Here is a 23,449-nt window from a genome sequence, read left to right as displayed (position 1 = left end):
TGACATTTGAACCCCCCCCCAAGGGTGGACATGTGTCCTCAGTTCCACCATTCTCTGGGCTCAGCGTCCCTGGCCTCCTGGGTGTTGCTCACATATATCAAGTCCATTGCTGTCTTCTGTTGGACAGTTCTTCCCTGAGAACCCTCTTGCTTTCGTTGATATACTTTATCCAAGGCCACGTGGTACACACATATAAATATAGCAAAAGGCCCATACACATAAAATAATGAAGAATTCTTAGCTGTCAGATATGGGTGAAAATCCCTTCATATCTTTATGCTTTGACACTTTGGGGGCACATTTCTCAATCTCATGTTGGCTCACAAAGTCCTGATAAATCCAGAGGCAGGAAGTTGTCAGTAACAAATAACTTGCAACTCTCTCAACACGGTCATTAATTCACTTCAGAGTCATTTTACTTTAGCTGTCACTAGATGTGCTATATATATTAGTAGAATTCAGCATTTCAGATCTTTTTGGGAAACTGAAAAGTGTAATGGCAACACTTTATACATATTCACTAGAAAATATACTTCCTTCCATTTCCTTCCTTTTTAGCCACTCATCTGCTTTCTGCAGCTGGAAAAATATTAATTACAGAAGTCTTTACTTTCTGTGTCTCTTTATAAATCTAGAGCTCCGAGTGGAAAGATAGCATCACTTTTCGTGTTCTCTGAGTTGATGGTAGAGCTACATGTTATCTATCATTTTCTGCTGGTATAGCATCTAGCATAGAGCATACAGTTTTCTCAACAGGAGTCACCACACTTTGAAAGGATGCTGTGACTTCTGCAGGAGACTGAGGTGTTTGTATCATGGTGATGGTGTCATGGTGATACACACTGTCCAAGAGTGAATTTTTGTTATTGTTGTTGTTTGAGACAAGGTTTCTCTGTGTGACAATCCTGTGTGTCCTGGAACTCATTCTGTAGAACAGGCTGACCTCAAATTCACTGAGATTTGCCTGCCTCTGCCTCCCAAGTGCTGGGATTAAAGGCTTGTGCCACCACCACCTTGCAAGAGTGATTTTTATTAAAGCTAAGGAGAAAAAGAGTTCTTGATGTTTCTGTGTGTGTGTGTGTGTGTGTGTGTGTGTGTGTGTGTGTGTGTTTGCACACGCGCGCATGCGCGCGGTGCATGCATGCACACACACGGTGTCTGTACCTGTGTGTTCAGAACCGTGAACAGCCAAATAAACAAATTAGTGCCATGTGGTTATGTCACACATTCAGACAGAGCACTAGCAGACTGAAGTTTCTCACACAGGGTCTCATCAGTGCTCCGCTGTCACATCCCCAGTGCCTGGTCAGGATTTTGAGGGGCCCCAAAGGAGTATAAACATTTGATCCCTTTAGCTGATGTTCTCAACAAGTCTATAGCAGCAGCACCTGTTGCATATTTACTCATTAACAAGAAGACCCTGTTCCAGTCCATGTCTTTTCAGTAGCCTTGAGAACCAGCTCTGTTAAGTAGTGCAGAGGTCAAAAGCTTAGTTCACATGCTCAGAGAGCTAGAGACTTAAAAGCAACATTAGCTTCATATGTGTCCGGAACAAAGTCAACAGGGTATCATGGGAGCTCAGTGTTGTGTTACCAGAAACCCACCCTATATCTTGGAGTTGGTTAACCAACTCATAGTTCAATTATCCCCAAACTCTAAACTCCTGGTGTCATTCCCAAGAGCGATTCACTCCTGGTAACAGCTGGTTTGGGTCAGTAAGGTAGCTGTGGTAGCCAGAGTCCTGGTGGTTGCTCAGCATTGACATCCTGGGTGGTGTTTGTTCAGGAAGTTTGTAATGCAAGCTGTTCTGTTAATAAGGGCAGGCAGTGGCAGCAACTTGGCTCCAGGGCAAGAAAGCAGTGTCCATCTCCTTAACTACAGTTATCTGCATTCAGACACAGCTTCCACTCTGCCAGCCTCCCTCCTCAAGGCTTCCACATTCTTAATGTTAATTGTGACAAATATGCATATCATAAAATTGACCCTTGTTACTATGTTTAGATGTGTAGTCAGTGGTGCTGAGTTATGATCACAATGCCCTGTGACATACGTCCAGGTGTTTCATCTCACAGAACTGAGTCTGCCACATTAAACCATACCCTCCCTCCCACTTCCCCAAGTCCATGGTAAATTCCTCAAGCCTATTTTATGGCTGAATTTGTCTTTTCTATAATGCCTGTGCATGAAATCAGATAGGATTGCCTTTCTGTGGCCATCTTGTTTCACTTAGCATAGTATCCTTAAAGCTCATCCGTGTTGTGGAATGTGCCAGAGTTTACTGCCTTCTGAAGGCAAATATTCTACTTTATCACCTATTTATGTCTTGTTGGACACATGAGTTGCTTTTACCTCTTAGCCATACTGAATAATACTTCTGTGAACAAGGGTGTGCAAACAGCTGCTTCTATTATTGCTATTTTTTGGGGTGTGTGAGTGTTTCCTTTGTGTGCATACATGCATGTGCCTAGTGCCCACAGAGGTAAGCAGAGGGTATTGGAACCCCTGGAAGTGGAGTTACAGATGGTGTGAGCTGCCATGTGTTGGGAACTGAACCTAGGCCCTCTGCAAGAGCAGAAAGTGCTCTTAACCAACAAACTCTCTCTCCAGTCATTACATTTTTATTTGACAGAAAAACAGTTGCTTTTCTAGGTCATGCTCAAAAGTGAAATGACTGGATCCTATGTGATTCTGTGTTGCATATTCTGAGGATCTATGACACTGTTGTCTGTGGCCAAGGATGTTCAGTGAGTTAGATGACAGAAGCTAAAACTAACAAGGCAAAATCTTTGTCTCATCTATTCCTGCGACTTACAGGGTCAGTGATCTGTGACTTACAGATCACCATTTTTCTTCTCAGTGTAATCATCTAGAGCTTGAAGACAGTAACTCCTGTGTGTGCCGGGCTCACTCATTCACTTGTTGAGTGAATGATGGAGACGTTCAGCTCTATTGCTGGAGCTACAGTTGTACAAACAGTTCTGGTTCTCATGGATTGAGCCTGAGCTGGTTAGATGCAGGTGTCTCCTAAAAGGTGATTGTTTATATTAGTTACTTTTCTGTTGTTGTGATGAAATACATGACCAACACCAATGGATAGAAGGAAGACTATTTCTCTAAGGGGCAGTCCATAATGTCAGGGGAGACATGGTGGCTGTTGGTTGAGCAGGAAGTCCAGGGATCACATCTTCATCCACACACAGGAAGCAGAGAGGATGAACTGAAAGTGGGTGAGACTAAAAAATTAAAGCCCATTCCTAAGAACACACTTCCTCCAGCAAGGCTTTACTCCCTACAGGTCTCACACACAGACACACACACGCACACACACACACAGAGAGACACAGACAGACAGACAGACACACACACACACACAGATACAGACAGACACACAGAGGCACAGACAGACAGACAGACACACACAGATACAGACAGACACAGACAGACACACACACAGAGAGATACAGACAGACAGACATACACACACACAGACACACACACAGACACACAGACACACACAGACACAGACACACAGAGACAGACAGACAGAAAGACACACACACAGACAGACACACACACAGAGACACAGACAGACAGACATACACACACACACACACAGATACAGACAGACACAGACAGACACACACACACAGAGATACAGACAGACAGACATACACACACACAGACACACACACAGACACACACACAGACACACAGACACACACAGACACAGACAGACACACAGAGACAGACAGACAGAAAGACACACACACAGACAGACAGACACACACACAGAGACACAGACAGACACACACACAGACACACACGCACAAGCACAGACACACACACAGAGACACAGATACACACAGACACAGCAGACACACAGAGACAGACAGACAGAAAGACACACACACACACAGACACACACACACAATCAGTGCCACCATTTGGGTACCAAGTATTCTCACACATGAATCTATGAAGAGCATTTCTCTTTCATGTATCAGTCAACCTGTCCTCCCAGAATGCTCAGATTCTTTTTGATCAGTTAGACTCAGCAGAAAATGAAAAAAAACAAAAAACAAAACAAACAAACAAAAAAAAAAAACAGAGGCACTAGTTGTTTCTGTCAAAGACGTCAATTTCTTAGATGCAGTAGGTGCTCATTCACTAAACATTTGTAGAACTAGTAAAGAATAGTAATGGGATTTGGAGATTCAAGACAAACAAGCACGTCTATTCAGAAATGTTAAATAGATACTAATATAGAATAGACCCAGACATGGGGGCAAATGCTAATAATGTCAATCCCAGGGAGGCTGAGCCAATGGGATATGGCCAGCCTAGGCTACATAGTGAGACCCTGCTTACACTATTTCTAGCACCCATAAGAAAATAAGAGTGAGCCTGGCTGAACGTTTAAGCCTAAATCTTAGATGCTGATTTTAGAGCGTATGAGACTCCGTACTACATTTCCAGGTGTTCAGGGAATATGTCATCAGATGGCATCAAGCACAATGCAAAAGAATTGATGCCATTTGTCCAATGACTTTCTACAGTTAACAACCAAGGCGATCTCTTGAATTCCATTGAGCAATGAAAGGAGAGCTTATATCATGAGCTAATATTTCTGTTTTGTGTAAAATGAGAACTTAAAGTTTTCTTTTCCTTTAAAGAAGTTTCACTTAGTGCTAACAACTTGAGTGACAGCTTAACTGACAGTTCAGGCATTGAGGAGGATGCTGTGCTGTCTGGGATGTTTTACTGCTCTAAAGGCCCTGGGTCATGACATGTGCCTCGATATTCACCTGGACAAGCACTGCGTGCTGCTGGCAAGGAGCCTGCCTCGAAGTCCTCAGCAGGTGCCTTCTCCCTGCCCTTCTCTAGGCAAACATGCAGAAGACATATTTGGTGAGCTGTTTAATGAGGCTAACAACTTCTACATCAGAGCAAATTCTCTTCAAGACAGAATTGATCGCCTTGCTGTCAAAGTCACCCAGCTGGACTCCACAGTGGAAGAGGGTAGGTAATTGCATGAAAGCAGTGAACTACACACGATGTCAACACAACAGTAGTAATTAACTTCAGTGTAATCTCTGCTTTTCCCTCTGGGGAGCATACTGCCACTTATCTTGTCTCTTCCTGGAAGAATGGGAAGGGAATGCCCCATAACACTTGCTTAATTAGTGATTTAAAAAAAAAAGACTCACATCTCGTCTACTTCATATGTCATGCTCTTATTTTTAAAAGTTGCAGGTGTTATATTGGAACCCAATAATAATAATCTTAGGACAGTCACATTTGAATAGTTTTGAAATTTTATTTACAGATTAAAAAATAAAATTGTAATGGTTTCTTGGTCTTATTTTTAAAAGTTGCAGGTGTTATATTGGAACCCAATAATAATAATCTTAGGACAGTCACATTTGAATAGTTTTGAAATTTTATTTACAGATTAAAAAATAAAATTGTAATGGTTTCTTGGTCTGTTCAGGTAAGGAATTCTTAGTGTTTTTTAAAGAAGATTTATTTTACTTTTTAATCATGCGTCTCTCTGTGTCTGTGTGTGGGTGAGTGTGGGTATCCACAGAGCCCAGAAGAGGGCATTGAAAGCCCTGGAGCTGTAGTTACAGGCAGTTGTGAACCACCCAGTGTGGGCGCCAGGAGCTAAACTCAGGTCCCCTGCAAAAGCGCTAAGTGCTGTCCTGGCCTTAGTTTCTTTGTCTTAACAATTCACTTTGTGGATGTGTGTCACAGCTGAGCTTTAGATTGTCTTTCTTGTGCATTTTTGTTGGATCTTAGAATTGGATGCTTGTGATAAACTCTACACTGGAAAAAGATGAATAGCTTAAGTGATATGAAGTTTCATGGAATGTGTCTTGTCTTTTAACTCCTTTTCCAGGCACGCTTTTACTATATTGTTTGCACTGGGAGCATATTCACATCACAAAAAAGAAAAAAAGCATTTCCTAAAAGCTAAGGAATCTAGGTCCATTCTGTGGGCTGTCACTTTATGGTAATGTCACATAGCATATGTGAGTTATAGCTTTGATCTAGTGGGAGGGCAAAAAGGCTCACCCACCCAATCAGCTGAGTGCTTACTTAGCTCAGCTTTGTGATTACTGTGTGGATCATAGGTGGAAAAGATTTTGTCTCTCTTCCCCATCAATGTGAGAGATGCTGCTATTTGTGTATTGTTCTGTGCAGGTATTCCATGGAAGCCACCATACTAATGGTTCCTCCTTGGATCCCAGATCTGTGCACTCAGTTCTTTACTGTGTGGGGTCTGAAAAGTGCTACCTACACAACAGCAAAAAATGATTCCCTGGTCCAATGAAGTATTTCTGTTATCACAGAAGAAAATGAAGCCACAATTTGGCCTCATGTCATAGAGAAAACTTGTCTTTTAGAGGGAGGAAAGGGCGTTCTGCTTAAGCAAGGTTTTAAAGGAACAACAAAAACTGTCATTTCAGGAGCTACAGCACTGACTCACTGGTTAAGAGCACTTGAGGCTCTTGCCGAGGACCCAGAGTCAGTTCCCAGCAAACCGCATTGATGGCTCACAACTGCCTATAACTCAAGTTCCAGAGGATCCAATACCCTCTTCTGGCTTCTGCTGGCACAGCATGCATCACTCAGACACATACACATAAAATAAATCCCTGTTTTAAAAAGCCAGTATTGGGTCGTTCTGGGAGAGATGTTTATGATTCTGAGTCAAAAGGTAGTGCTAAATTCTAAACAGAAAACACTTCTGTGTAACTCACCCTGGGGACGCTTCTCTCAATAGTCTCACTGCAGGATATCAACATGAAGAAAGCATTCAAAAGCTCCACCATCCAAGACCAGCAGGTGGTTTCCAAGAACAGCATTCCCAACCCTGTTGCTGACATTTACAACCAGAGTGACAAGCCTCCACCTCTGAACATTCTCACACCATACAGGTAGGTACGGCTCCCTCCCAGCTTCCCTACGTGACAGCGGAGGTGGATGGATGTTTCAACAGAGACAAAACTGTGCTGATGTGCTGGGTGGGGCCACCTTTGCGGGCTCCTTTGGGTTGAAAATCATTTTGAAAACAGCTGCTGCATCATAGCCAGTGACATGATCCATTGCTGCAGGGTTGTTGGAGTTTGCGATTGTAAGACGCACACCTGGGAAAGTGTGAGTTCGGATTTTCACACTCTGGTGTGGATATCTTCAGCGGAAGTGGCACTTCGCGCTGCATACCAGGTGTGGGTATGCCATCCCCTGTGCTCACAGTTAGCTGGAAAGGTTCATTTATAACATGGTAAAATCCTCTACCCAGCTCTTCAGCACCACACAGACACCTGCCGTTCTGTTGTTGCTATGGTGGTTGGGATTATCAGGGACAGACTCCAAGAGAAAGAAGAGAAAAGCAAGAGGCCGCCTGCACACGCTCTTATCAAGCACTGAGGGTCCCTCCCATCACTGTGGTGTTTTCTTCTCCTGTCATCATCACCTTTGGGTCTTTCTTTCTCATTCTTACTGTCCGCTTGTCCTCCATGGTGGGCCTTGCCCCTCTGCCCACCATTCCCCCTGCTCTGTGGGTCCCTGCTCTGTGGATCTCCCTTCACCAGCACCTGCTAAGCACAGTGGTGGAAGCCAATAGTTCTCACTTCACCCAGTCAGGGCTGCAGCTGAGTCTGTGATGGTCTGGAGACGCTTGTGTGTTCTTTGTCTGTGGTTGCCATCCTGACATTCCTACTGCAGGGCCCTTTGGTCCTCCTCAGAAGGGCCCAGGCTTTCAGTCTGGTTTGGAGCTAGCCTCCATGATAGGAAAATTGGGAGTGTCACCTTTTCTTTCTGTTGGACAGAGAGATTCGCTCAGACAAGTGGGCATGCACCCTGGAAACTGACAGGAGATAGGCAACCTGCCTCAACTTCACTGGGACGAGTGTACTTTCCAAGCATTTAGAGCACTTACATTTAAAACTGAGATGAGTGTGAACAGAAACATCTCTCTTGCCTACCCTCTTTTTCCCACTAATTTTTGTTTTGTTGTTGTTCCTTTGTTTGGGCATAAATTTTCTCCTACCTGTGTATATTTAGCTGCCTTTGTGTTTCCTGTACACATATATAACTTAGTGGAAGACTAATATAAAGAGTAAATCTCCTGATTTAATTTTGTTGCTGTTTTGGTTTTTCAAGACAGGATTTCTCTGTGTAGCCCTGGCTTTCTTAGAACTCTCTTTGTAGACCAGGCTGGCCTTGAACTCACAGAGATCCACCTGCCTCTCCCTCCTGAGTGCTGGGATTAAAGGCATGTGCCAACACAACCGGCCTTCCTGATTTAATTTTGAACATACTGTCTACATTACATCATGACTATTCCAAACATTACAGAAAAAATCCAATCCCTTCATTTTTTTCTGAGAACAATGGAAAGATTGTTTAAAGATTCTATTTTTATTTTTGATTATATATCTGTCTGTGTGTATGGGCCCAAGAGTGCAGAGCCCTCAGAGGCTGAAAGGGGGAGGTGGTGTTACAGGCAGTTTTGGCCACTTGATGTGGGTGCTGAGACCTGAGCTCGGGTCCTCTGGAAGAGAAGTTGGAGTATTTAGCTGCTGAGCCATCGTTCTAGCCCCTTGAGCAGTACTGATGGTTCCTATGACCTTGAATTCACGGTGGCTAGGTTATTACTGGTTCCATGGTGAAGGATTAATTTACATAATGACTTGAAATATTATTTAGACTATAGCAATCATGGCAGTACTTGAAACTGACATAGCCACAGGGAATGAATGTGTTTCTGCCATGTCCACGGGCCACAAACATTTTGCCTTGTTTCCCAAATGGTGCTGAGTAAACCTGAATTGACAAAGAGGAACAGACCACTTACTAGGTTTTTATATCACAACTACATTGAAGTTCCCAGTAGAAGTTAGTGTGCACTGCGCATCCAGCTGCTTCTATATGTAGCTTGCTGTTGGAATAAACCAAACAGTCTCTACTACATGAGCTATTGAAACTGGATATTTGTGAGTTGGGGGGCATTTTCATGGAGGATTTGTGCCTAGTTAGCTCTTTTAAAATTGTGGAGGTATTTGCTTTTGTACCTATTTCCATGTTTTTCCAAATAGGGAAGTTTAGGGTATAATATATAACATAAGTTGGCTAGGATGCCTCGTGTAGGTATTAGGATCCAGAGTTAAATTTAGTGTCAACCTCCCAGTGAAGGCCACTAACGATTTTTCTCGCCCTGACTTTGAATGCATTGGTCCATAGAGATGATAAGAAGGATGGGCTGAAGTTCTACACTGATCCCTCTTACTTCTTTGACCTCTGGAAAGAAAAGATGCTGCAGGACACAGAAGACAAGAGGAAGGAGAAACGACGTCAGAAGGTGCGTGGCTGGGTGGGACGCGCTCACCAGTGTGCACACGGGTCCTTTGCTCAGAGAGTTGAGCTGTTATAGCTAGTGCTCAGGTATTCTCAGGGTGCCCTCTTTTCACGTGACAGTCCCGGCACTTTAATCTAACACAGCAAGGCTATTTTTAAATAAATACAACAGGGTTCATTCTGTAGCACTTGTGCCTTTAACAAAGGAAGTGGCAACCTCTCCAGTTTGGTTTCTGGCTGTGTTTCATGACCCCTGTCCCTTGGCTCCCTCAGAACTTCCTAGAACAGTCAGCACTCCCATCAGCCATCAGGGTGCTTTGTCTTATTCACATTCATGCTGTGGAGAGCCACCTCACTGTGACTGAGAACTTGGTCAGGCATTAGTGGGAGATTGGGAAGCATGGGTGATCTGTGCTTTCAGAGATATAACCTACAGATGAGCCTCCCCGTGGGGAGGGTGGAGGTACACAACAAGAGGAATTTAAATCTGCACATCTAGAGACAGCTGCCCTACACACCATCTTGGAAGGACCAGAAGGACTTATTCAGGTTCAGGCACTTCCACTTTGAAACCAGCCCCCTTAGGGCTGAGAGTTTAGACCTATCCCATTGAGAGAAGTGAATTTTATATATAAACTGTATTCAGAAATCAACCCCAGGCCATGCTTTTAATCACAACATGGGGAAGCAGGCAGATCTCTGTAAGTTCAAGACCAGCCTGATCTACATAACAGATTCTGAGCCAACCAGGGTTACATAGTGAGACCTTGTCTCAAAAGAAAAAGCACCAAACACAAACCAGAAAAATAAGAGCAAACAACAATAATATAATATTGCTGGGCAGTGGTGGCACACACCACAGCACTTGGGAGACAGAGGCAGTTGAATCTCTGTGAATTCTAGGCCAGCCTGGTCCAAAGAACTAGAAAAACACTGTCTCAAAAAACAAACAAGGAAAACGAATACACACACACACACACACACACACACACACACACACAATTTCCTAACAAACACCCAGCTTGCTTGAAAAATACTAGATCACGCTGGAAGAAATACTTAGCCCTCTGGGATAGTGTGAGGTCGGAAGCCTTTAGCTGTATTGACCTAGTTGGAGTGGAGTTGAAGATGAGTAAGAACGTGAGCTTTGGGAACAGGATTTAAGATTGGGCCAGGCATAGCTCAGCAGCGGGCACCAGATCGTATGCACAGGTCTTGGCTTCACTTCTCAGCACTGACTAAAGAGAAAGAGAAGAGAGGAGACAGAGGCGATAGAGAGAAGGGGGCCACCCTGATTCTGGGACAGGGTCTGTAAGATGTGTGTTAGATTACACTCTCTTCTTAACACTCATGGTTGCACGGGTGTAACTGGGGAATCTGGGGGAAATGGCTGAGTTTTACGAAGAATTCAAGCAAAGAAGTCCTAGAAGAAAAATGTGTCAAAAGGCATTTTTCTCTAACACACCATAGCTTTCATTGTAAAGCACAAAATCCAGGGCTCTCAGGAGGGCCTTCCATGAACACTTCTGTCCTCCCCAAAGGCCCTCCCTCCTTAGGGCCCTCTCCAGGAGAGGCTTCCCTTCTGGAAGCTTTGTATGTTTAGGTTTGTTTTGCCTGTATGTATGTCATGTATCACTTGAGTGCCTGGTGCCTGCAGAGGCCAGAAGAGGCATCAGATCCCCTGAAACTGGAGTTACGGATGGTTGTGAGCCACTGTGTGGGTGCTGAGAACAGAATCCAGGTCCTCTGGAAGAGCAGCCTGTGCTCTTGACCACTGACCCATCTCTCCAGTCCTGAGTATTTATTTTTCTGGTCCATAGCCTGTTGAAAGAAAATTCTTTTTGTTGTTGCTGGCATGTATTCATTATGCTGGTTGCATAGGGATATTGCCACCGTGTGTGTGCATGTGTGTGTGTGTGTGTGTACATATGTACATGTGTGTGCATGTGTGTATGAGTGTACACATGTGTAATAAACTCTAGGACCCATAAATGAAGGAATACATGTAATATTTGTCTTTCACAGTCACTTAGTATCAGAATTTCCAGGAGATTCATTTTCCCTCATTCTTTGTACATATGTCTGATGTTGTCTTTATCCACTTCTGTGTTGATGGTCAACAATTGGCTGTTGTGAGCGATGCTGCAGTAAAGCTTGTGGAGGAACCATCTCGTTGATAAATTGACTTAAGTCCTTTGGGCAAATCCCCGCAATGGGGGAGTTGGTCTGGTTTGGGTTTCAGGGGCCCCTACATTGCTTCCCTAGAGAATGTTTACAGTTCCCTTCTGGGTCCTCACAGGCAGTGCCTTTCTTAAGGAGTATTGCTCTGGCTGAGTTGAGACAGACTCTGGGTATAGCTGTCATCTGTGTTTCCTAAGAAGGTGCTTGCAGGATGCCTTCCTGTAGTCTGTGAATTTGCATACCCTGAGGGCCAGTGGGGTAGAGCATTCTTTGATGTGTTACATAGGGTCTTACTCCCCGATGTGCATATGTTGAACCATCCCCACACCTCCAGGATGAAACCAATTTGATCATGGTGAATGATCTTGATGTGTTCTTGAGTTGTTTTTGCAAGCATTCCCTGAAAATGTTTGTGCCTCTGATGAGGAGATTGCCTATAATTCTCTTTTTTGTTGTTGTTTTATCTTTATTTGGTTTTTGTATCTGAGTGATACTGATTCTGTTTGTAATCTTTGCTGGCATTTCCCCCTTTCTAGTCTAATACACAGCATAAGAAGCATCCCCATTAGCTCTATAACTGCCACACAGAAGCCAGCAGTGACTCCAGCAGGTACCTGGGGTTTTTGAGAGACTTTTTTTCTTTTTTATTACTACTTCATTGTTGCTTTTTATAGAGGTTTAAGTAGTTTTTATCCTCTTTGCTTAATTTTGGTAGGTCATAGGCACTTAGAAATGCATCCATTTCTTTCTTGTTTGCCAACTTACTCAACAGCAAGTTCCCAGTTACAGCCTGGTGAGCTTCAGAATTGTGTGTTCCTGGATTTCCCTTTTCATCTCTAATTCTATTATTTTGGGTCTTTGTTTGGATTCTCTCTGTTGGTTAGACTAAGTGTTGATCTTATTTATCTTTTCAAAGAACCAACCCTTTTGTTGGTTTTTTAAAAAATTCATTTCTTTCTCTCCTGATGCTGCTGTTTCTGTTCCCCTGCTGATGGGGTTCTTCTTGTTCTTATTTTTCCAAGACTCTAAGGCACATTGACAAGTTTACATTTCAAGCTTCTCATATTTTTAAGGTGTGGGCACCTCACAGCTATAGGGCTGCTTTCAGTCCATCTTGGATTCCTTTAGTTTATATTCTTCATCGTTTTTCCTTCAAAGGTAACTGGTAGTTTTGCTGGACACAGTAATCTGGACTAGCACAATAAGGGCACACATGATGTGGGGGTCAGTAAGGACGGGGTGGGTGGGTGTGATGGGTGGGCTTCAAGAGTAAGAAGCTGTGTTGCATAGTCTGGGAATTTTAATGTGGGCCAGTGTGGGTGAGATAGTTTATTACCTTTAATATTGAGCAGTGATAGCCTGGTGTGTGTCTCCATCAGACAGACATGGATCGAATGGAAGGCTGAATCACTGTGAAGAAATAACACAATTATTCCCTGAATATGTCAATGTGTGCCTCTTGAGCAGGAAGAGGGATAGCCAGTGAGTGCCTTTAATGCTGCAGCTCTCAGGATACAAACTGGCTTCACATATTGTTTGTCCTAGCTATAGCACAGCCAAGTGTCTTTGAAGGTGACACACCCTCTCTGTGAGGACCTAACATTGCTTAGCAGTCTCGTGAGCATCTTTTCAGACCTTTAGGCCGTGTAAGATGACATGTATACACATGTGGTGAAGCATTTTACATATGTAAAATCATACCAGACATGATTTATGTGCACAGGAATTATTAAAAACATAGGTTCTTTTTTTTTTCTTTTTGTTTTCCTATTTTTTTTTAAATGAAAAGCATACAGTATCCTGAAATATAAATGCCCCATTAAACTACCTGCCCTTTGCCATGCTGACTGATGAATGGATGTTGATTGTAAATGGCACTCTTAAAGTACCACAGTTGGATTCCTATAGCAGTAGAGGTAGTTTTTAGGATAAATTCCTAGAAGCTGAATTGCTGTCAATGAGGAGAAAGCAAGACAAGGTTTGGATGGTCCCGTCATATCCCCTCTGCCTCTCAAAAGGCTGAAGACTTGGTTTATACTGCTAGCAGGCCTTTGCCAGCCTCCAGTAGTGTTAGTTTTCTGAGGGTCCCATCTCATTTGCATCACGTCTTTCCATAACCTCACCTGCCGCTCTATGTCTTGTGCGCACTTGATGTCATTACGCTTTGTTCCAGAGCCTCTAAACACCTCTAAAAACAATCCGTTCTGTCTACCTTAAATTGCTCTAGCTGCCTTAAATTGCAGACAAGATGGCATTTGGTATACATATATCCACATGTACATATTTAAATATATGAAATGTAGAAATATATAATATGCATATCTAATATAAAGTTTGTACAAGATATATCACATTTTAAAACATAAATTTGTATTTTACCACATTCTATAAATACACTTGTTTATGCCAGCTTTCAGACTTCCCCTTCTAGAGTACAAGCTCCATGAAAATAAAAGCTTGTGTGTGTGTGTGTGTGTGTGTGTGTGTGTGTGTCTGTGTGTGTGTGTGTGTGTGTCTGTGTGTGTGTCTGTGTGTGTGTGTGTTTGCCATTTGTGTCATCAGTGTCATAGTGCTGAGCATAGTCCCTGGGACATGCTTATGCTTGAGGCATGGTGTGTGGTTTTCATTCAGCCATCATTTACTGCATGTAAGCTTCCTATAAAGGAAAAACAGCGTGGTAAGGTCCATAAGGGAGATGAGGGGGCACACAACCTTTTTCAAGAAAGATCATAAATGCTTGTGCAAGAAAAGGGACAGATGCACAAACAGGGTCTCACCTTGGAGGAGGAGTTTGCATGGGACCACAGTGAGCATTGAATGTGCCTTAGCTGACAAACAGGACTGGTGTAAGAATGGTTTTGTGTATGAACAGGTAAATTTTATCTGTGTGTGTGTGTGTGTGTGTGTGTGTGTGTGTGTGTGTGTGTACGTGCATGCACACATGCACACGCATGCACATGTGTAAGGTATGTCAATGAGGGAAATGATTTTTATGAATGGTTTTACCAGATACTTCACATGGGCAATGCAGATCTAGGTGTGAGCATGTTAAACAGGCCATAACCCTAGCAAGAGTGAGTCCAGATCCAAAGGTGAAGGTAAGTGCTCTCTCTAATGGGAGTGGGAGCCTTTTGTTTCTTTAGAGACACACTTGATTTCTGATGGACCTGGTGAGCCTGAGGCATGTGCTGTCTTAGAATTCCTTACAGTTGAGTATAAGCAGGATGAAAATGCCTCTTGTGTGTGTACCAGGCTTGTTTGCTGTGCATTTAACTGCATCTAACCTGCTGTTTTCCTTTCCCTTCTGTCTTGGCATGCTTGCTTTCTTTTCCTGGACATCAGGAGCAAAAACGTGTAGATGGCACCACCCGTGAGGTGAAAAAGGTTAGAAAAGCCAGAAACAGGCGCCAGGAGTGGAATATGATGGCGTATGACAAAGAGCTTAGGCCCGACAACAGGTTGTCTCAGAGTGTGCACCACGGAGCATCCTCCGAGGGATCTCTGTCCCCAGATACTAGGTGTGTGCATGTCATGGACCCCTCTCCCCATGTTTGAGCCCCTGTATTTTGGGTTTCTGTATGCTCTATTATGTCTTAAAAATGGCATCCATATTTTGCTTTGAAAAGAATGCCTTATGGCTGTGCTATTTGAGGTTGGGTTTCTTTGCATGCTGTTTAACCTTTCTTAAGTTTGCTCTGGGGTTAACCTGGAAAGTGGAGTTTAAATGGATTGTGAATTTGGGTGACTGTCAATGACTTGCATTTTGCTTAGTTGTATACTTTACTGTATAATGTTGAATTTCCTTTGTTCTTTGCCACCTAACTGTGATCATGGGGTGGTAGTAGTGACCCAGGAAGACCTTCATTCGAAGAAGACACAGATGACAGAGGGCTGATGTCTCACTCCGGATAACTTATCTTACAGGCTCTCTCATTTCAGGAGGACTCCCTGCTGAGTTTTCAAAGTTGACAGTACCTAAGTAAGAATTTTTCTTGCAGGTGCAAACAGTGAAGTCACAAGGCCACATTTGTCACAGACTCACTGGGTGACTGCTGGCCAGTTTTAACTTTGGTTTAATGGCTTGCTTCTGTTCTATTCAAACACTGTGATCCATTGGTGCAGATTTCAGCATTTCCAAGTTAGAATTCAAGCTGGGTGCACAGCTCAGTTGGAAGAGTGATCGCCTGGCATGTGTGAACTCTGGGTGTGAAGCCTAGAGAGTCACAAGCCGGGTGTGGCAGCACATCCTTCAAATTCTAGCACTCAAAGGTGGAGGCAGGATGATCAGAACATCAGGGTCATCCTAGGCTACATACCTGAGGCCATCTTGGGCTACATGTGCAAGGCCATCCTGGGATGATACTCTATCTTTAAAGTAATAACAAACAAGCAAAGCACCAAATTTATCAAGAAAATGTCAAAAATAGCAAGAAATCGAGTATGCACCTTATACTTGATTTCTTCTCTTGGTTCTTTCTTCTTTTCACCTTTAAAACCTCAGCATTTAGAGCAGTCTCTACTTACCCAGGGAACAGGTGGGTGTTTGCTAGGAGACAAGTCTAAGCTTGTTACAAGGTTATTTAATATTTGCTTCCTGCCCAGGCTTATGAGTCCTGAAAAGGCACGCCCCATGTAATCTTTCTACACACCTTTTACCTGGAGTATCAGAAACTCTGGGAGCTTTGGGTTCTAGCCTCACAATTGAACTTTAGTGTCAGTAGTGTCAGTTTATTGATATTATGGTTCTGTTCCTAAGGTGAGGAATACAGGGATTCAAGAGTCCTCACCAGCATCAATCTGTTGTTTTGACAAATAGCTTAGTTGGGATTTTAATTTTGTCATGCAAAGCACATACCTTTCTCACTCATATATGCTCCCATTTAAACACATGTAGATGGAAAACCTGTATATTTTTTTAACCCTTGAAATGCTTTTTGTCCTACCATCTGAGATGAGATTGTCCCATGCCTGGCTTGATGCTGATGGTCATTGGAATTACTTAATACTTTGCTTGTGTGCACACATGGTCTAGATAAGGTTACATTTCTCTTAGCTTACCAGAACAAAGCTAGGTAGATCATGTTGTCAGAATTTGCTTTTATCTCATACTCCTTCCTGTGACTTACTCTTGGCATACATAACTTATGAGCAAACAAATCACAATTCATTGTTGGGCTTAGACTGAACATCTTGAGTTAATTTGGAAAGTTTGACTTATTAAAACTGCAGCCTTTTCTCTTTTTAAGAAAATGTTTATTTTCTTTTAGTTATGTGTATGTATATGTACATGACATTGTGTGTGTACAGTGCCTGCAGAGGCCAGAATAGGGTGTCAGATCCCCTAGAAATGGAGTTACAGATGGTTTTTAACTCTGTGTGGGTGTGGAAATCAAACTTGGGTTCCCTGCAAGAGCAGCAAGTATGTTTAACTGGGGATTGATGGGATTCTCCAGGTGAGCAGCCTCCTTCCCGCCTCTTTATCTTAGCCCACCAGTTCTCTCCGTTGCAGCACATGGAGACTGGCCATTGCAGAGCCCCAGGGTCACACCCTCATCACCACATCGGTGGTGTGCCTCATGGCAACTTCTGCCTGCCCACTCGGCATCCTCCGATTCCTCCCCCCACAGCCTGCTGGCAAGCCCCTCCCCCCCCCCCCCCCCCGTCCTTCCCTCTTCACCTGCCCATCCCCCTCTAGTCCTCCTGTTTTCACCCTTCATCAGAGTCCTGTCCTTTTCCCACCGGTTGTGTGTCACCTCTGTCACTGTCTGGTCACACCCTTTGTCTTGGCTCCTTTTTGCTGTTTCTCGGATCTCTTTTCCAAAAAATGGCATTCTCACTTGTACCACAGAACATGCTGTGTCCTGTGCTGTATCTCACTAGAGACACTCCACGATGTGCTGGGTGACTGTTTCATTTAGAGAGTGACACACCAGTGATCTAGTTACTTAGCAGAGTGGGGCTATCATCAGTGACCCCATAGTTTTAGATCTGTTTATATTTTTGAAAGGCACTGATCCCAAGTACAGGACAGCTAGCCTCTACCCCTAAAATACTGTCAGTCAGTTGCTAGAGGTTGGAAAAGTGGACCGTCTAGACCACATCATCATCTAGACCACAGCTCACAAGCGGGAGAGAAGTAAGCCATGAATTCCTATGCTGTGGCTACAGCACAGAGAGGAGGAGGAGATTATTCTGACTTGCTCAGTGCTCCAGTTGGGGAACACTGCTCACAAAGTCCCAAGTGGAGACACGAGTTTGTATCTTAGTTCCTGCTCCCTCTACATCCCCAGTGTATGTTTACCTGTTTCCCTTCAGAGAGAGAAACACAAGCTGAACCCTAACAGGAACCAACAAGTGTACGTGAGAAAAGTCAGAACAAGACGAGAAGAGTGGGAGAGGAGGAAAATGGGCATTGAATTCATGAGTGACGCAAGGAGACTGGATCAGGCAGGGAGCACGAAGGAAGACAGGAAGCCCAGAGGGTTCGTCATTTTGCTTTCTTGGATCCCCAGCCCAAGGTCGAGCCCTGCTTCAGCATCATGAGAGGATGTGCAGCCCCTATTGACTATCCTGTAACTCAGGCGAGAACACGTGCCTCTTACTAACATGCTTGTGGCTGCTATGTATGCCAGTTCTTGCCCTCCTTGCAGGCCATGCAGGATGCCCATCATCAGCCCCTTCCAAACTGCTCACTAACTCAGGGTCTCCTTTCTTTTTAGAGCTTTGTCGTGACAGTGCTTACAGACCAAGAAACCTGTCTGTGTGGCTTTTTCTTCTGCGGGCTAAACACATTCCTGCCATTTAAGTGGAGCTCACTATTGCCTTCTGGACCCCACTTTATCTTCTTGCTGTTAACATGTATCCAGTTTGCCTGCCGTCTAATTATATGCTGTCATATCTTATTGCCTCTGCAGTTCTCTGTCCATCTGGGATTTGTTTCTAAATGAAATGGGGTTTGACATTTAACATTGTCTTCATAAAGAAATACAGGGGATGTTATAAAATGAGGCTCTGCTGGCCCCACTTACTAGGCTGACTTATCAAAGCATCAAATCTGAATCCATGTAACGCAGGGGCTTGCTGCTAAAATAATTGTGTTGTGCTTGGAAACTCACGGGGCTGGACCTAGCTGATCATAAAAGGAATTAAGTGTCTCATCCTTGTGTACTGACAATGCTGTTGTTTGTAGATATGCATCTGCCTCTTAGGAGACATTTTTAAAACCTCAATTTCTCCCCTCCCCCCTTTCCTCGGAAATCAGGTCTCACGCATCCGATGTCACCGATTACTCTTATCCTGCTACTCCCAGCCACTCTTTGCAACCACAGCCAGTGACACCTTCCTGCACAGCTGGTGATGCACCACTGCATGGAGCCACAAACCAAGGTGCTGAGCATGAGTACCGACCCTCATCTGCCTCAGCAAGGCACATGGCCCTAAACAGACCTCAGCAGCCACCGCCCCCACCTCCTCCCCAGGCCCCAGAGGGGTCCCAGGCTTCTACATCAGTGGCTCCAGCCGACTATGGGTAAATTGCTATTCATGTTCATTGTTGCTCTTAATTGCTATTCACGTTCATTGTTGCTCTTGAATTTGTGTCTTGGTAGAATTTTATCACATTGACTATAGTCAAGAATGACTGGACATAGAGTCAGTGTTGATGGAGTCTGTGTCAAATAAAATGGGTGTAGAACCCTGCCATTGACCATTTCCTTTTGTAGTCACCTCACAAGTGGACAGTGTGCTTGGTGTGTTCCTCTGCTCACATACTGACTCTAAACCAAGGCATCAATAAAGGGTAAAATGCTTATTTGTGAACCTGTCCGTACCTTCAAGTTTCTCCAGGAGTGCTGGTTACAGACAAAGAACATGTAGTGTCACTCCTCACCATTCGTCCTGTAAGCCCCTTTCTCTGGGCTCCTGGGGCAATCTGCCCTACACCCTCTTGTTTTCTGACCCTGTGGGTTGAAAGCTTCCTCTGTGTACAGACCCTTCCTGATCGTGTGTTAATTCATTTGAGCCCTTCCCCTTTATTTTGGTAGGTTGTCTTTAGTTCTTTCAAAATTAGTCTTCAAAATGTTCCTTAGTGTCTGCCCCCAGGAAAGTTGAATATAGCAATGTGCCTCCACCCAAGTGCTGGCCTAGCTTTCTAATTGTACCCACAGCCTGAAAGAGGAGGCCACAGGGTCTGGGTATCCCCTACCCTTAGGCATTGGCTAAGCTGGGATTACTAGTAGGTGTTTTAAGGCTGCTACATAGGGTGCACGAAGAGTGTTGTAATTTAAGAAAAGTGGAGCATGAGAGAAAGACGCCATGGGACAAGGTCGGGTTTTTCTGTTTTGTTTTTTAATTAGGGAAAGGAATCACAAAAGGGGGAAAGGAAAGGGGGAGACTGGCCTTCAGGGAGACAGGAGCAGCAGGAGAGAGGAGAAAGGAAAGAGAAAGGGAGAGGGTCAGAGAAAACAGCATCCTCCCAAACCCTGTCTCCTGGGCTTCAGAGGCCTCATGAGATAAGATAAGGGGCAACACAGCATCTTTGAGATACCCAGGATGGAAAGAGCACTGGCCTTTTCCTGCCACGTATGTACCCGAGACAGCCAAAGAATTCAACATGCTTTTCTAACGGTCGTTTTGGATACATTTCAGTAGGGTTTTCATTGTCATGATGAATTATGTAAGACTGGAAGAAACTGACTCTCTGGGTGGGCACACGTACCCACAGTGACTCTGTCCAGCTGGTAGCAGCAAGTGCTGTGTCTGAAAGCATCCTCACTATAAACTCTACTAGAACTAGGAAGACGTGACTCTCCCTGGTGACTGTATTTTATTGTTCTTTAGGATGCTTCCAACGCAGATAATTGAATACTACAACCCCTCAGGACCACCACCACCTCCCCCTCCACCCATGATTCCTTCAGCACAAACTGCCTTCGTCAGCCCTCTCCAGATCCCCGCACAGCCCCCATTCCCTGCCTCAGCTGCTTCCACGTACCCTGCCCCTTCCCACCAGCCCTCCACTGGGCTCTTGGCCACAGCTCCACCGCCTCCAGGCCCCCCACCTCCTCCACCTGGCCCTCCTGGCCCCTCTTCTCTTTCATCCTCCCCACTGCATGGTCCCCCAGTGGCTGAGGCGAAGCGCCCAGAACCTGCACAGCCACCCATAAGTGATGCAAGAAGTGACCTCCTGGCTGCCATCCGGATGGGTGAGTACATACCTCATGTCACAGTCTCCCTTTTAGAAGAGATTGCTTTGGGGTTCCGCTAGCTACACTGCCTTCGAAAGATAACTGTACATTCTGTTATTTCTTACTTTCTTAAAAAGTTGGAATTCTCTTAGCAGTGGCATGAAAACACATTATAATAAAAAGTTAAAAATTCAGGAAATGTGTGCTTGACAAGAGACCAGAAATTAGACATCAAATGGTAGATTAAGTAATAAGACCTTTCTCTGCTTTGTACTACAAGAATTAAATGGAAGAAAGTGAGCCACCAGCAATGGTTGCATTTTAAACAAATCTGAGTTTACTCTGGACTCCTCAGAGAAGCTCCATGTGCCAAGGTGGTGGTTCTAGCATTTATTCAGCAGCATGGAGACTGTACCAGGCAAAAGTCCTTCCCGCACCACCAGTCCCCAATACAGGAGAGGTGTCATGTTCATCTTGTACGCTCAGTAGAGGGGTCCTGGCCCCTTGCCAGTTTGACTGCCCTAGAGCCTTCTAGGAAGACCTGTGTGCAGTACCATTCATCCTTAACCAGCCAAAGCCCAGGGTGGCCAGGGCAGCAACAGGTTATGGAATATTCAGAGAGCTGCTTGAGCCTGGTTACAGTCTGTCTCAGCTGAAAATAAGTGAAGGCAGTTGCTAGTCTGCAACCCTAGGAACTCCCCTGGTATAATATCCTTGCCAGAGCTGTGATGCAGCTGCCTCTGCCTCTGTCTGAGCTCATTGAATCAGGCCAATGTGTGCTTGTGTTACCACACACACACATACACACACACACACACACACACACACACACACACACACATCAGAGATTCCTCCAAGTACCTTGAACATCACTGATAGCTTCAGTTTGTCAAGAAATGAAGTCTGAAAGCCAGAATATCTTAAGGGGCAGTCATCTTTCCAGTCATAGGAAGAGAATATTAGGTCTTCTTTTGTACACCTGGGGCCAGTCCAGTTAATCCATACCCAGAGACTCTCATGTTCCGAAAGGCCATCTCCATTCTCTGCAGACTTGAAGCTTATACATATAGAGATCAAAGCACTGTCTAGATTAAAGTTTACCAGAAATGGGGGCAAATGGGGCAGGGGATGGTTGGATCCTGAGCCAGGGAAAATGTCCCCAGTATATTGGCTTAATGGTGGCATTTCAATAATATTTATGGAGGAAATAGTAACAGTGTTTATCTATGATAACTTCTGGTTTGATGTTTTCTTCAGGAAACGTCATGTGGAGTATTTTAGTAGTATAGGAAAGTTATGTCCCACACAACTCCTGAATGGTTCAGAAAAGAGTAAAGTGTGTGTGTGTGTGTGTGTGTGTGTGTGTGTGTGTGTGTGTGTGTGCACGTGCACGTGCGCGCACAGGAATGCATGCATGCGTGTCTGCCTGCCTGCCTGCCTGCCTGTGACTGTGTCTTGTCTATGTCTGTATACCTGTATGTGACAGACTGGAAAAGCTTGTTCCAACACTGTCAGGACAAATAATATGGGAATATTTTTCTCCTGGTCTCATAGCTAGCCCACAAATCTGAAATTCTGTCAACGAAATGCTTAAAGTGGACCAAGTTAAATCGCCTGCGTGAAGTTGTGTGGAAGGTTGAACTTTGTGTCCATTACCTGCAGTAGACTTAGCACACACATTCTCTCCATCCTTACATGGCCACCGCATTGTATTTGTGAACTCAGTAGAAACAGGGAGACCTGTTTGGTTTTCCTTCCCTGGGAGCTATCGAAGAGACTGATTCTCCTCCCCACATTGTGTTTTCAGGAATCCAGCTGAAAAAGGTGCAGGAACAACGTGAGCAGGAAGCCAAACGGGAGCCTGTCGGGAACGATGTGGCCACAATCTTGTCTAGACGCATCGCTGTGGAGTACAGTGACTCAGATGATGACTCTGAGTTTGACGAGAATGACTGGTCCGACTGAGTTGCACAGGGCCAGGCAGGAGGTGGACAGCCAGGGCACTGTATGGAAGTGTTAGGAGCCTGTGTGATCTCTGCACCCACATAGTGGTGTTACCCTGTAGCTTTAGTAACTTTTGTATTAACAGTGTGCTATTGCTTCTGCACATCCTTCTGGATTTGTTGAGTATTTACTGTGTAATACTTAAGTGCCACTAAACACAGCACACCGTGCTGCACACCAGGAAATACGCTGTAACTAGTGCATAGTCCTGAAATGGCATCTCCCTTTCCTCTCGTCCCTGAGTCTTCACTCTTGTACATCCTGAATTGGCAGACTTGCCATGTGTCTGTGGAGCTGCCAGCATCAGGTCTTTGCAAGATGAATGGCTATGTGTCTCAGTGATGTCTTCCAACCAGTAGGTGATACTGCTTTACTGTTTCTTTCCTTTGCAGGGTAATTTCTAGGTTCTAGAGGGAGAGGTTTAACAAATCAGAATGAGATGTTTCTCCATTTGGACTCTTGGCCTGGTGGCCTTCGGGTGAATGTGTGCGCTTTGCTTTCCTTGTATGCTTTGCTGATTTTGTTAGCTTTGCACCCACAAACAGAGGGCTCCCTTTCCAACAGGGGCCCCTCTGGGCACTCACATGGGAAGTACCCACTAGTGACTTCTGTACAAAGTTGTAAATGGAACTCACTATAGTGGCCAGCCCTGATAGTATGGACACCAGTTAGCCAGGCTAGATGCAAGCTGCCCAGAGTCTGCAGATCTTATATGG

General features: G+C 44.4%; 1 protein-coding gene across 4 annotated transcripts in view; it reads left to right on the top strand.

Annotated features, from left to right (window-relative positions):
- Positions 1 to 22,967, top strand: part of Wasf3 (WASP family member 3) — a 96,720-nt gene extending 73,753 nt beyond the window's left edge. For 3 of the 4 annotated variants that reach the window (XM_051205174.1, XM_051205177.1, XM_051205175.1), the window contains exons 4-10: positions 4,885 to 5,019; positions 6,788 to 6,941; positions 9,250 to 9,367; positions 14,887 to 15,062; positions 18,806 to 19,072; positions 20,383 to 20,747; positions 22,537 to 22,967. In XM_051205174.1, coding sequence (XP_051061131.1) covers positions 4,885 to 5,019; positions 6,788 to 6,941; positions 9,250 to 9,367; positions 14,887 to 15,062; positions 18,806 to 19,072; positions 20,383 to 20,747; positions 22,537 to 22,694 — 1,373 coding nt within the window. In that variant the 3' untranslated portion in view covers positions 22,695 to 22,967. Of the gene's footprint in view, positions 1 to 4,884; positions 5,020 to 6,787; positions 6,942 to 9,249; positions 9,368 to 14,886; positions 15,063 to 17,859; positions 18,027 to 18,805; positions 19,073 to 20,382; positions 20,748 to 22,536 lie in introns of all 4 variants that reach the window. The other variant, XM_051205178.1, reaches the window with a different exon arrangement.
- Positions 22,968 to 23,449: the final 482 nt, after the last annotated feature.

The sequence above is a fragment of the Phodopus roborovskii genome, unplaced genomic scaffold (genome assembly GCF_943737965.1).
Source record: "Phodopus roborovskii unplaced genomic scaffold, PHOROB, whole genome shotgun sequence".
Classification (NCBI taxonomy): domain Eukaryota; kingdom Metazoa; phylum Chordata; class Mammalia; order Rodentia; family Cricetidae; genus Phodopus; species Phodopus roborovskii.
The sequence above is the reverse complement of the archived record's forward strand: the minus strand, read 5'-3'. Positions and strand labels throughout refer to the sequence as shown.